The 12,352-nt window shown below is 44.6% G+C and overlaps 2 protein-coding genes across 6 annotated transcripts in view; one reads left to right on the top strand and one right to left on the bottom strand.

Moving 5' to 3' along the window:
- LOC140725244 (enhancer of rudimentary homolog) overlaps positions 1–2,841 on the bottom strand; it is a 100,010-nt gene extending 97,169 nt beyond the window's left edge. For 2 of the 5 annotated variants that reach the window (XM_073040442.1, XM_073040441.1), the window contains exon 1: positions 283–585. In XM_073040442.1, coding sequence (XP_072896543.1) covers positions 283–585 — 303 coding nt within the window. Of the gene's footprint in view, positions 1–2; positions 137–282; positions 586–2,363 lie in introns of those variants that run through there. The other 3 variants (XM_073040443.1, XM_073040445.1, XM_073040446.1) reach the window with 3 other exon arrangements.
- Positions 530–12,352, top strand: part of slc39a9 (solute carrier family 39 member 9) — a 60,149-nt gene continuing 48,326 nt past the window's right edge. The window contains exon 1 of the mRNA XM_073040440.1: positions 530–661. Within this exon, the coding sequence (XP_072896541.1) occupies positions 566–661 (96 nt within the window). The 5' untranslated portion in view covers positions 530–565. The remainder of the gene's footprint in view (positions 662–12,352) is intronic.

Raw genomic sequence — 12,352 nt, 5'->3', positions numbered from 1 at the left:
ACCATGTCGAAGCCTTGAGCACCTGAGACCGGACTGACTAGACGCTGCCACTCTCCCCTACCATCTCTGTGCGGGCAAAACAAACAGCAATCTCTAATTTCCTCCGAAAAGCGCCGACCCCTATCCTCCTCCTGCATTAACCCCAAACCAACTCCTCCCGCAGTCGCTTCTTCTCTCTCTACCAATCCCCGCGGCCGCCACCGCCATAGTTGTGAGGGGCAATTAATTTTTTTTTTAAAAACCCAAGATAGTCCAACTAATAAACGGCGGGTATAAGTTTACCATTTGTTGTAAGTGGGAGGGCTGGCACCCACCGTCACACAACGTTAAGCGGGGTGATGCCGATTTCGGTCCGGCGGTTGCGTGCCCTTTGCCCCGGATGTGACAGGTTAACCGGAAGCTGGCGGCCTGCTGCTGCCGGGCCACTGCTGGAGCGGACATGGCGTTTTCCCGGTCGGTTCCCTGAGGCCGTGCGGCCAGTGGGTGAGCGGGCCCCGGCGAGGAAGGGTGGAGCCGGGTTAGTTGTGAGCGTCTCAGCCCCGCTCTCGGGCGTCGGCTTCGGAACATGGACGACCTCAGCACCATCGGCCTGCTCTCTCTGGCTATGCTGGTCGGCTGTTACGTGGCAGGCACCGTCCCGTTGGCCTTCAACTTTTCTGAGGTAAGCAGAAGCTACCGGGCACGCTCTGTTCTTTTCCTCCACGCCCTCAACCTGCCGCCCGCCGGGGCATCTCCCACAAGCAGACGTTCCTCATTCTCCAATCCATTTTCCAAAAGGAAGTGGCCTGCCTGGTTACCCTTTGCTCTGTCTGGCTTCAGTTTTTCAACACAGTCAGCGGTAAACTAGCCTGTCCGTCAGAGTACTGTGCCAGCGTTTGCATCAGGTACAATTGGGGCACGTAATGCTGACTAACCCGTGTCCGAAAGGCGCTCGCAAGTTCGCATGCATTTTAAAGACCTGTTGCAACAAGGTTTCTGGATTTTTCAAACCTTTAGTGACATATGCTTGTGATATGACAATAAACTCGACTGAATCGCAGTCTTTTTACGGAGAGTGAAGTTTGTAAGGTGTTAAAGAATTGCTTTTCTCACGGAGCGGGTCAACGTGTCCACTAATATTCGACAGTGTTGCAACTTGAGTGTTGTGTAATGATAATTTTAAAAATGGGTTTACGCAATTGTTTTGAATACGAAATTTGGAAGTTAATTAAATTGGTTTAATTTTATGTTAAATGTTGTTTTAGATTATTTATTCATATTTTACAACAAGTTCTTGTTTTACATTGTTTAGATGCTCATGATTTTCCCTGGAGCAGGATTGTCAATAGTATATCATTCAGATATACTTCAGAATTAAGTTTTAAAGGTTAATTTATTATCAAAGTATGCGCCCATGGGCAACTCTGAGATTCTTCTTCTCCAGATAGCAATGAAACAAAGAAAGAACATGGAAGTTGTTCAGAGACAAGTATCAAACCCACTTACCACATGCACAAAAAAGAACGATGTCCCGATCATCAACCCCCAAATCACCCTGACAGTGCGCACCAAAATGGAAAACACAGAATACAAAAACCATAAGCCTTGAGAAAGTTCACAGCCCATAAACACAATAGTCCAATCAGTAATACAGAACCACGAAACATCTTACTTCATCGACAAAGAGAGACACATCTTGGTTGCAGAGGCTTGTCTGCCTGCCACAGAAGCCACACAGCAATGGGCTGAGTGATGGTATCACCCGGGTACGATGCCTGTGTCAGATAGTCTCTACTCGTATTCTGTGTACAGCAGTTAACCTATCAGGATGGTCCCAATATACGACCATATGACATAGGAGCAGAATTAGGCCATTTAGCCCATCAAGGCAGCTCTATCATTCAATCATGGATGATCCTTTTTTTCCCGGTTCTCAGTCCCACTCCCCGGCCTTCTTGCTGTAACCTTAGATGCTGTGTCTAGTCAAGAACCTATCAAGCTCTGCCTTAAATACACCCAATGGCCTGGCCTCCACAGCTGCTTGTAATGAATTCCACAAATCCCTCTGGCTAAAGAAATTCCTACATATCTGTTTTAAATGAATGCCCCTTTATCCTGAGGCTGTGTCCTCTTGTCGTAGACTCCCCCACCATGGGGAACATCCTTTCTATGTCTACTCTGTCTGGGCCTTTCAATATGCGAAAGGTTTCAATAAGACCCTCCCTTGTCCTTCTGAATTCCAGTGAGTACAGACCCAGAGCCATCAAACGTTCCTCGTATGATAACCCTTCATTCCCAGAATCATCTCTGTGAACCTCCTCTGAACCCTCTCCAATGCCAGCACATCTTTTCTTAGATGAGGAACCCAAAACTGTTCACAATACCTTAAGGTGAGGCCTCACCAGTGCCTTATAAAGCCTCAGCATCACATCCTTGCTCTTGTATTCTAGACCTCTTGAAGTGAATGCTAACATTGCATTTACCTTCCTCATCACTGACTCTACCTGCAAGTTAACCTTTAATCTGTTCTGCACAAGGACTCCAAGTCCCTTTGCATTTCAGATTTTTGGATTTTCGCCCTGTTTAGAAAATAGTTCAAGCATTTATTTCTTCTACCAAAGTGCATGATCATGAATATTCTAACATTGTACTTTATTTGCCACGCTCTTGCCAATTCTCCTAATCTGTCTTAAGTCCTTCTGCAGTCTACCTGTCCCTCCACCAATCTTCGTTATCATCTGCAAACTTGGCAACAAAGCCATCTAAATCATTGATATACAGCATAAAAAGTAGACTCCACACTGACCCATGCGGAACACCACTAGTCACGGACAGCCAACCAGAAAAGAATTCTTTTATTCCCACTCACTGCCTCCTACCAGTCAGCCAATGCTCTAACCATGCCAGTAAATTTCCGTAATGCCATGAGCTCTTAACTTGGTGAGCAGCCTCGTGTGGCACCTTGTCAAAGACCTTCTGAAAGTCTAAATATACAACATCCAGTACATCCCCTTTTATTTAATCTCCTCAAAGAATTCCCTTAAGGAAACCATTCTGACTTTGTCCTATCTTGTCCTGTGTCACCAAGTACTCCATAACCTCATCCTTAACAATTGACTTCAGCACCTTCCCAACCACTGAGGTCAGGCTAATTGGTCAACAATTTCCTTTCTGCTGCCTCCTTCCTTAAAGAATGGAGTGAAATTTGCAATTTTCTAGACCTCTGGCACCATGCCAGAGTCCAATGATCTGTGAAAGATCATTACTAATGCCACCACAATCTCTACTGCTAGCTCTTTCAGAACCCTGGGGTGCAGATATTCTGGCCCAGGTGACTTGTATATCCTTGGGTCTTTCAGCTTTGCAAGCACCTTCTCCTTTGTAATAGTAACTGCACTCACTTCTCTTCCCTCACACTCTTTAACATCTGGCATACTGCTAGTGTCTTCCACAGTGAAGACTGATGCAAAATACTCATTTAGTTCTTCTGCCATCTCCTTGACCCCTGTTATTATTTCTCCAACCTCATTTTCTAGCAGTCCCATACCTACTGTACCTCATTTTTTATTTTTTACTTGGAAAAAGCTTTTACTATCCACTTCGATATTGTTTACTAGCTTGCTTTCATATTTCATATTTTCCCTCCTAATGATTCTTCTAGTTGCTCTCTGTAGGTTTTTTAAAAAAAACTTTCCAATCCTCTATCCTCCCACTAATTTTTGCTTTGTTGTATGCCCTCTCTTGCTTTTGCATTAGCTATGACTTCCCTTGTCAGCCACAGTTATACTATTTTGCTATTTGAGAATTTTTTTTGGAATATATCAGTCCTGTACCTTCCTCATTTTTACTAGAAAATCACGCCATTACTGCTCTGCTGTCATCCCTGTCAGCATCTCCTGCCAATTCCTCTCTCATACCACTGTAATTTCCTTTACTCCACTAAAATACTGCTGCATCAGAGCTTACCCTGTCCCTATGGAAGTTCAACTCTATCATATTGTAATAGCTGTCTCCTAAGGGTTCTTTACCTTAAGCTCCCTAATCACCTCTAGTTCATTACATAACACCCAATCCAGTATAGCTGATCCCCTGGTAGGCACAATGACAAACTGCTCTAAAAAGCCATTTTGTAGGCATTCAACAAACTCACTCACTTAAAATCCATTTCCAACCTGATTTTCCCAACGACCTACATGTTGAAATCTCCCATGGCTATCATAATGTTGTCCTTCTGATGCACCTTTTCTATTTCCCGTTTTAATCTGGTCCATGTCCCAGCCTGTATATAACTTCCATCAGAGTCCTTTTACCCTTGCAATTTCATAAATTCAACCCACAGAATAGCTAGAGGAAGTTCCCTGAAATGTTGAACTATGTTCAGTAAAGTTAAAAAGACAAACTATTTAGAATTTGTAGCAGAGTTGCGATTTATCTTTTAAATGTTTTCAACTAGGCAAATACAAGTTCTTCAGAGTGATACCAGAGTGCGGACACTGGATTAAAGCTCTGCATGTGATGAAGCACAATCTAGTACTTGGAATGTAACTACAGGTGGAGTGTTGAGGACACCTACCTGCAAGTTGACTGGAATCATTTCTTTACTCAAGGCTACATGAGTAACTAGTGTCATCACTTGTTCAATATGTGTTTGACCTTGGGCTTGTGCTTACTGTGCTTGCACTAAAATAGTGGTCACCTATCTTTTTAAGCCCAAGACCCCCTACCTCGGCCTTAGTGAAAAGCAAGATCGACTCCAAATTGATTAGTCACACGCATGCACACCAGGGCAGAAAAGACTGGAAGTAAAACCCTGCAACCCGGAAGTAGAAATAACTTATGAACACCAGGGGTCACCACCCTTTTATGCACTGCGGACTGGTTTAATATTGACAATATTCTTGTGGACCGGCTGACGGTGGGGGGGGGGGGAGGCGGGGGGGGTGTTAAACGCGACCGGAATACAGCGATACTCGAAGCAGGTTCCTTATGTCCAGTCTATTTCGCAATTTAGTTTTCGCAGCTCTCAGCACTTAGCTTCTGTCCCGTTTGCTCACATTTTTTCCGCTGAGAAAACTCACTGGGTTTGTCTTTAAGTGCAGGGCACTTGGACTAAGGTGCCGAAGCAGTTTTGAGGGCTTCATTGCCTCATTAGACCGCCTCCGGGCCCGAATTCCAGCCTCCTGCCTGCCAGCCGCCTTAGCCAGGTGCAGCTGGTTGTGGGTGGGGTGAGAGGACAAGGTAAGGGCTGGAGGTCCCTGTACCGGGGCCACGGCGGTCGCAGTCCAGAGAGAGCGACTGACCGAGGAGTGCGACAGGGCGCCCACTGGCCCCTCCCCCCCCCCCCCCCCCCCCCGTAGGATCTATCGGCCGACAGAAGTTTGCTTCAGTCGATCGCAGTGAGATAGCTGCTCTGCTACTTACGAAACCCTGAGCCCAAATTAGGTCAACTGTGAATATTTTAGCACCAGGTCCATGAACATTCGGTGTGCTAAACAGGTCTAGAGGCAGCACCCATCTGTCCGCGCTCCAGGCCAGTAGCAACGGCACTTCCCGCCGGCCGCGCGAGGGTATCACTGCATTTAGGCGACTCACGTGTATTCAAGTTCAACAGTGGGCATGATGGAATGAGGAAAGAGGCAGCTGACTCATGCCGTTTCCTTGCATGTTGGTTGCATGTTGCAGGTGGTTGGAGACCGCTGAAGTACACTGTGTAGTCAAGTGTGCGGTGGGGGGAGCTACACGCATGCGCACTGGGCAGAAAGAATGGAACTAAAACCCCGCAACCCAGAAGCAATCTCTCAACAGTATTTGTGTATTTATTTTTCATTGTTTTTCGGGATCTACTGGGAAAGTCTCAAAGATCAACCAGTCGATCGCAATCAATGGGTTGATGACCACTACACTAAAAGATAAACCAGTCAAAAGTGATGTTTGGAACAAAATTCCATTTCTTTGTTGACACCCTGTCTTTCTCAACTCTGTTGCTCACCCCCTTCCACCATTGCCTCCCTTTTAGTTTTCATCCTCCAGCCTCATCACTTCTCCCTCTTCTGGTGCTCCCTTGTCCCCACAGTCCCACCCTTCCTTCCCACCCCCACTCCATGTGCAGTTTGCCATCTCTGGAGTTTAGAGATGTTGTGCACTTTGTATCCAGGTCTTCTTGCTTCTCTTTCCGTGACCTTTCCTCTTAAAAAAAAAAATCATATTTTCATATTTTCTTCCACCTCTTTAGCATGCTGTTTTATTTTTGCTTTCAACATCCAAACCATAACCAGTCTTGCTGTCTCCCCCCTTTTTATTTTGGCTTTCATTTGTATTTAATGTATTACTCTATATCCTGTTTTCCAGAGCAATGGAGTGCATTTCAAATGTGTGCTGGTTGCATCAATTTCATTGGGTGTCTATGCACCACTGTGACGGCAAATTTGGGATTGTTACCATTGTCTTAGATCTGTCAAAGCCTAATTAGATGTATCTGGAGTTTCTATTGCACTGGAAAGATGTGAAACCTCTGTTGGTATTTGTGTGAGTACCGGGGTGTACCTCCTTGTATACAGCATTTTCAGTATGGTCAGTGTAAGGCTTTGCCCTAACACGTTTTTTAAGTGACTGTTGTATTCTCCCATCATACAATGCTGTTTTACAAAGGACCCTGGATATCTATAATACAACAATGTCTTACTTTGCATCAAAATACTACATTCTGTACCCTGTATAGATGAATTTTTTAAAACTGTGATTGATCATTGGAAATCTGAAGTTTAAAGAAAATTGTTATTTCTAATAAGTCACAGACCTGAAACACAGGTTTCTCTTTCTATACTCGCTGCTTGACTTGATGAGTGTTTTTAGAATTTTCTATTTATTTCAGATTTCTAGCATTTGCAGTTTTAAAAAAATCACAATTTAAGGTAATTTCTCAAAAAAAATTAGAAGGAATTTTTGGTTATTTATAAAGCGAGAGCCTGGAACATTTTGCCTGAGAGGATCTCGGTTAAGTGTTACAATGTGAGATGCCGATGTATTCTGGTAAGATGGCAGTGCACTCAGACGCAGTGGCCTCTCTGAGTCCAACTAAAGGTGTAATTGTGCAACCTTTACGTCTTTATTACAATTGCAAGACACTGCTGGTTATCACGAATATCAAGTACTGCAGGTCTGCCCGACTAGTGAGTTGCTGGATCGTGTTCCAGCCTGCCTCAGACGCCCAAGGAAGAAAGTACCATCAGGTGGTGTGATCCAACAGACGGTGCAAGTGACTGTCTTGGATGTTTTTCTTATGATCACAAGCCCTGTTGGGTACTGGTAATGTAGAATACTGTGTGTTTGGTTCACTGGTTTATTGGCGAGACTGACATAAGAGGATCTGCCTCAGTTGTTGCGCAGACCAGGGCCTTGTGCCTGTTGCACTGCCCGGATCAGGAGACCCCAGACGTGGTGTGGGACAGAGCTAGGGTCGGTGCAAGCCCCTCCCATCAGTGCTGCCCTCCAGAGGTCACTCAGTGGAAGACAAGCTGGATTGTCTGTCGGTCTGCGGCTGCAGTTCGCGGCGGGGCGATCGGTCTGCGGCTGCAGTTCGCGGCGGGGCGATCGGTCTGCTATGTGTACAACATCATTCTACAGGATACGACACTTGGGGACCTGGGTTACATTTTTTTTTGTGTGATTGTATATTTACTGTTACGTAATATATGCTCAATGTGCCTTGTACTGTATAGGACTATTGGTATTGTGTTTTATACTTTGGCTCTGGAGAACACTCTGCTGTATTCATGTATGGTTGAATGACAATTAAACTTGAATTTAATATAGGCATTGTTTGAGATGTCTAGACGATTATGCTGTAAATCTATAGATTACCTGCAACCCTGCTGACTTGTAACAAGAAATGTGTTCACACTCATGCTTGCTGATGGAAATGGAAGGTGTTGTCACCTTGTCACAATGCAGCAGTCTTCATGGACTGTCAGCTTAGAATTTTGCTCTGGTCTTTGAATTTTGGCTTAAACCTGGCCATATTTGGGGATGAAAGTACTATAGGAACTGCTTCTGAATTGCAAAAAGAAGTTAATTAGGGTTCCTTATTTAATCTGAAGTTAAAATGCTGGCTTTTCTCTGCTGAGACACTCAAATCTACCAAGTTATTTGTCCCACGTACCACGGTTGAATAGCTGTGCATCGTCAGGCACTTGCGACAACCTTGTACACAGTGGCCAAATGTATATTATTCCTGAATTTGAATGCTGTTGTGCAATGAATCTCAAGCGAATGGTCAGATTTTTCAATAGATTAGCTTTAAAGTATATAAAATGATAACGGCTACAATTACAGCCATTTGATATTGCAAGTTTTGTTACTTGAATTTAAGTTGTAATTTCAATGTGCTCTCAGCTGCACTGTACGCAAAATCACCATATAAAGTAGATTCTATTTCTGAAAAGTTCAATGTTCAGAATAAATTTATTATAAAAGTACGTGGGTATACACAACACTGAGATTTGTTTTCTTGTGGGTATACACAATAAATCCAAGAAACATAGAATCAATGAAAGACTGCACCCAATAGGAAGGATAAACAATCAACACACATAAAATGCTGAGGAATTCAGCAGCTCAGGCTGTATCCATGAAGATAAATAAACAGGACTGGAAACCAAGGTGCCAGAATAAAAAAAGGTGGGGTTAAGGGAAGAAGGATAGCTAGAAGAGGCCAGGTGGGTGGGAAAAGTAAAAGGCTGAAAAAGGAATTGGAGAGGAGAGTGGACCAAAGGAGAAAGGGAAGGAGGAGAGACCAGGAGGAGGTGATGGGTGGGTGAGAAGAGGTAAGGGACCATAGTGGAGAATAGAAGAAGAGATGTTTGGATGTGACTCAGATGGAATACAGAGTTGCTTCTCTCCCCTGAGGGTGGACTTGTCATGGCAAAAGAGGAGGCTGTGATCAGATATGTTGGAATGGGAATTGGAATTCAAATGTTTGGCCACTGGGAAGTCCCACTTCTGGTGGATGGACTGGAGGTGCCTAACGAAGCAGTCCCCAAACTCGATGGTCTCACCAGTGTAGAGAAGGCCACATCGGGAGCATCACACACAATAGACAACCCAGCAGATTTGCATGTGAAGTGTTGCCTCAAGTGGAAGGTCTGTTTGGGGCTAAAAATGGAGGTGAGGGAGGAGGTGAATGGACAGTTATAGCACTTTGGCAGCTTACAGGGTTAAGTCCTTGGAGGGACAAAAGGGCACGGGAATGGTGGAGGGAGCAAACTGGAAAGCAGAGTGGGAGGAGGCAAAGATGTGTTTGATAGTAAGATCCTGTTGGAAATGGCAGAAATTGTGGAGAATGATGTGTTTGTGGAGGCTCATTGGTTGTTAGGTAATGACAAAGGGAACTATATCATCATTAAGGTGGCGGGAAGATGGGGTGAGTGCAGATGTCCGGGAAATGGAGGAGATGTGAGTGAGGGCGGTGTCAGTGGTGGAGGAAGGCAAACACTATTCTTTGAAGAAGGATAACATCTCTGATGTCCTGGAAAGGAAAGCCTCATCCTGGGAACAAATGCAATAGACAATAGGTGCAGAAGTAGACCATTCGGCCCTTTGAGCCTGCACCGCCATTTTGAGATCATGGCTGATCATCTACTATCAATACCCGGTTCCTGCCTTGTCCCCACATCCCTTGATTCCCCTATCCATAAGATACCTATCTAGCTCCTTCTTGAAAGCATCCAGAGAATTGGCCTCCACTACCTTCCGAGGCAGTGCATTCCAGACCCCCACAACTCTCTGGGAGAAGAAGTTTTTCCTTAACTCTGTCCTAAATGACCTACCCCTTATTCTCAAACCATGCCCTCTGGTACTGGACTCTCCCAGCATCTGGAACATATTTCCTGCCTCTTTCTTGTCCAATCCCTTAATAATCTTATATGTTTCAATCAGATCCCCTCTCAATCTCCTTAATTCCAGCGTGTACAAGCCCAGTCTATCTAACCTCTCTGCGTAACACAGTCCAGACATCCCAGGAATTAACCTCGTGAATCTACGCTGCACTTCCTCTACAGCCAGGATTTCGTTCCTTAACCCTGGAGACCAAAACTGTACACAATACTCCAGGTGTGGTCTCACCAGGGCTCTGTACAAATACAAGAGGATTTCCTTGCTCTTGTACTCAATTCCCTTTGTAATAAAGGCCAACATTCCATTAGCCTTCTTCACTGCCTGCTGCACTTGCTCATTCACCTTCAGTGACTGATGAACAAGGACTCCTAGATCTTTGTATTTCTCCCTTACCTAACTCTACACCGTTCAGATAATAATCTGCCTTCCTGTTCTTACTCCCAAAGTGGATAACCTCACACTTATTCACATTAAACGTCATCTGCCAAGTATCTGCCCACTCACCCAGCCTATCCAAGTCACCCTGAATTCTCCTAACATCCTCATCACATGTCACACTGCCACCCAGCTTAGTATCATCAGCAAATTTGCTGATGTTATTCTCAATGCCTTCATCTAAATCGTTGACGTAAATTGTAAACAGCTGTGGTCCCAATACCGAGCCCTGTGGCACCCCACTAGTCACCACCTGCCATTCCGAGAAACACCCATTCACCGCTACCCTTTGCTTTCTATCTGCCAACCAGTTTTCTATCCATCTCAATGTCTTCCCCCCGATGCCATGAGCTTCGTGGGACCTTATGTGGGACCTTATCAAATGCCTTCTGAAAATCGAGGTACACTACGTCCACTGGATCTCCCCCGTCTAACTTCCTGGTTACATCCTCGAAAAACTCCAACAGATTAGTCAAGCATGATTTACCCTTGGTGAATCCATGCTGGCTTGGCCCAATCCTATCACTGCTATCTAGATATGCCACTATTTCATCCTTAATAATGGACTCTATCTAGCATCTTCCCCACCACCGATGTCAGGCTGACAGGTCGATAGTTCTCTGTTTTCTCCCTCCCTCCTTTCTTAAAAAGTGGGATAACATTAGCCATTCTCCAATCCTCAGGAACTGATCCTGAATCTAAGGAACATTGGAAAATGATTACTAATGCATCCGCAATTTCCAGGGCCACCTCCTTTAGTACCCTAGGGTGCAGACCATCTGGACCTGGGGATTTGTCAGCCTTCAGTCCCATCAGTCTTCTCATCACCGTTTCCTTCCAAATGTCAATCTGTTTCATTTCTTCTGTTACCCTATGTCCTTGGCCCATCCATACATCCATCTAGGAGATTGCTTGTGTCTTCCTTAGTGAAAACAGATCTAAAGTACTCATTAAATTCTTCTGCCATTTCTCTGTTTCCCATAACAATTTCACCCAATTCATTCTTCAAGGGCCCAACATTGTTCTTAACTATCTTCTTTCTCTTCACATACCTAAAAAAGCTTTTGCTATCCTCCTTTATATTCCTGGCTAGCTTGCGTATGGAAACACCAATGCCCTTGATTGGAAAATCCTGCAAAATGTAGTGGACATAACCAGATGAAGGAACTGAGAAAAGGGAATAGCATTTTTACAGGAAACAAGTGTGGAAGAGATATAGTCAAGATAGCCATAGGAAGGAAGAAAAACAACAAACTCTGCAGCTACAAAGGAGAATAATAATAAATGGGCAATAAATTAAAAGAACGTGAGATGAGTATTTCTTGAAAGTGAGTCCAGGGGTTTGGGAACAATTTAGTTCAGGGGCAAGTGAAGTTATCCCCACTGGTTCAACAGCCTGATGGTTGAGGGGTGATGACTGTTTCTGAACCTGGTGGTGTGGGACTTGAGGCTCCTGTACCTTCTTCCTGATGGCAGCAGCAAGGATAAAATATGCTCTGGGTGGTAGGGGCCCCCGATGACAGATGCTACTTCCTGCAACAGCACTCCCTGTAGATGTGCTTTGTGGTGGGGAAGGGTGGGTTATGTCCACTACATTTTGTAGGATTTTCCAATCAAGGGCATTGGTGTTTCCATACCAGGCTGTGATGCAGCCAGTCGATATACTCTCCATAACACCTATGGCAGTTTGTCAAAGTTTTAGATGACATGCCAGATCTTCTCAAACTTCTAAGGAAATAGAGGCCCTGCTATGCTTGCATCATAATTGCACTGACATGCTGGGTCCGGAACAGATCCTCTGAAATGAGAACAAGAGGAATTTAAAGTTGCTGACCCTCTCTACCTCTATTTTCCCCCAAAGAGGACTTGGCTCATGGACCCCTGGTGTCCTCCAGCTGGTCAATAATCAACTTCATGGTCTTGCTGACATTGAGTGAGAGGATGTTGTGGCACTACTCGGCCAAATCTGATTTCCCTCTTGTGCTGATTCATCACCACCTTTGATTCAGCCAGCGACAGTGGTATTATAAGCTTAAATATGTAAAAT

The sequence above is a fragment of the Hemitrygon akajei genome, chromosome 3 (assembly GCF_048418815.1).
Source record: "Hemitrygon akajei chromosome 3, sHemAka1.3, whole genome shotgun sequence".
Lineage (NCBI taxonomy): Eukaryota > Metazoa > Chordata > Chondrichthyes > Myliobatiformes > Dasyatidae > Hemitrygon > Hemitrygon akajei.
Note: the sequence above shows the minus strand (reverse complement) of the source record. Positions and strands in the feature narration are given on the sequence as shown.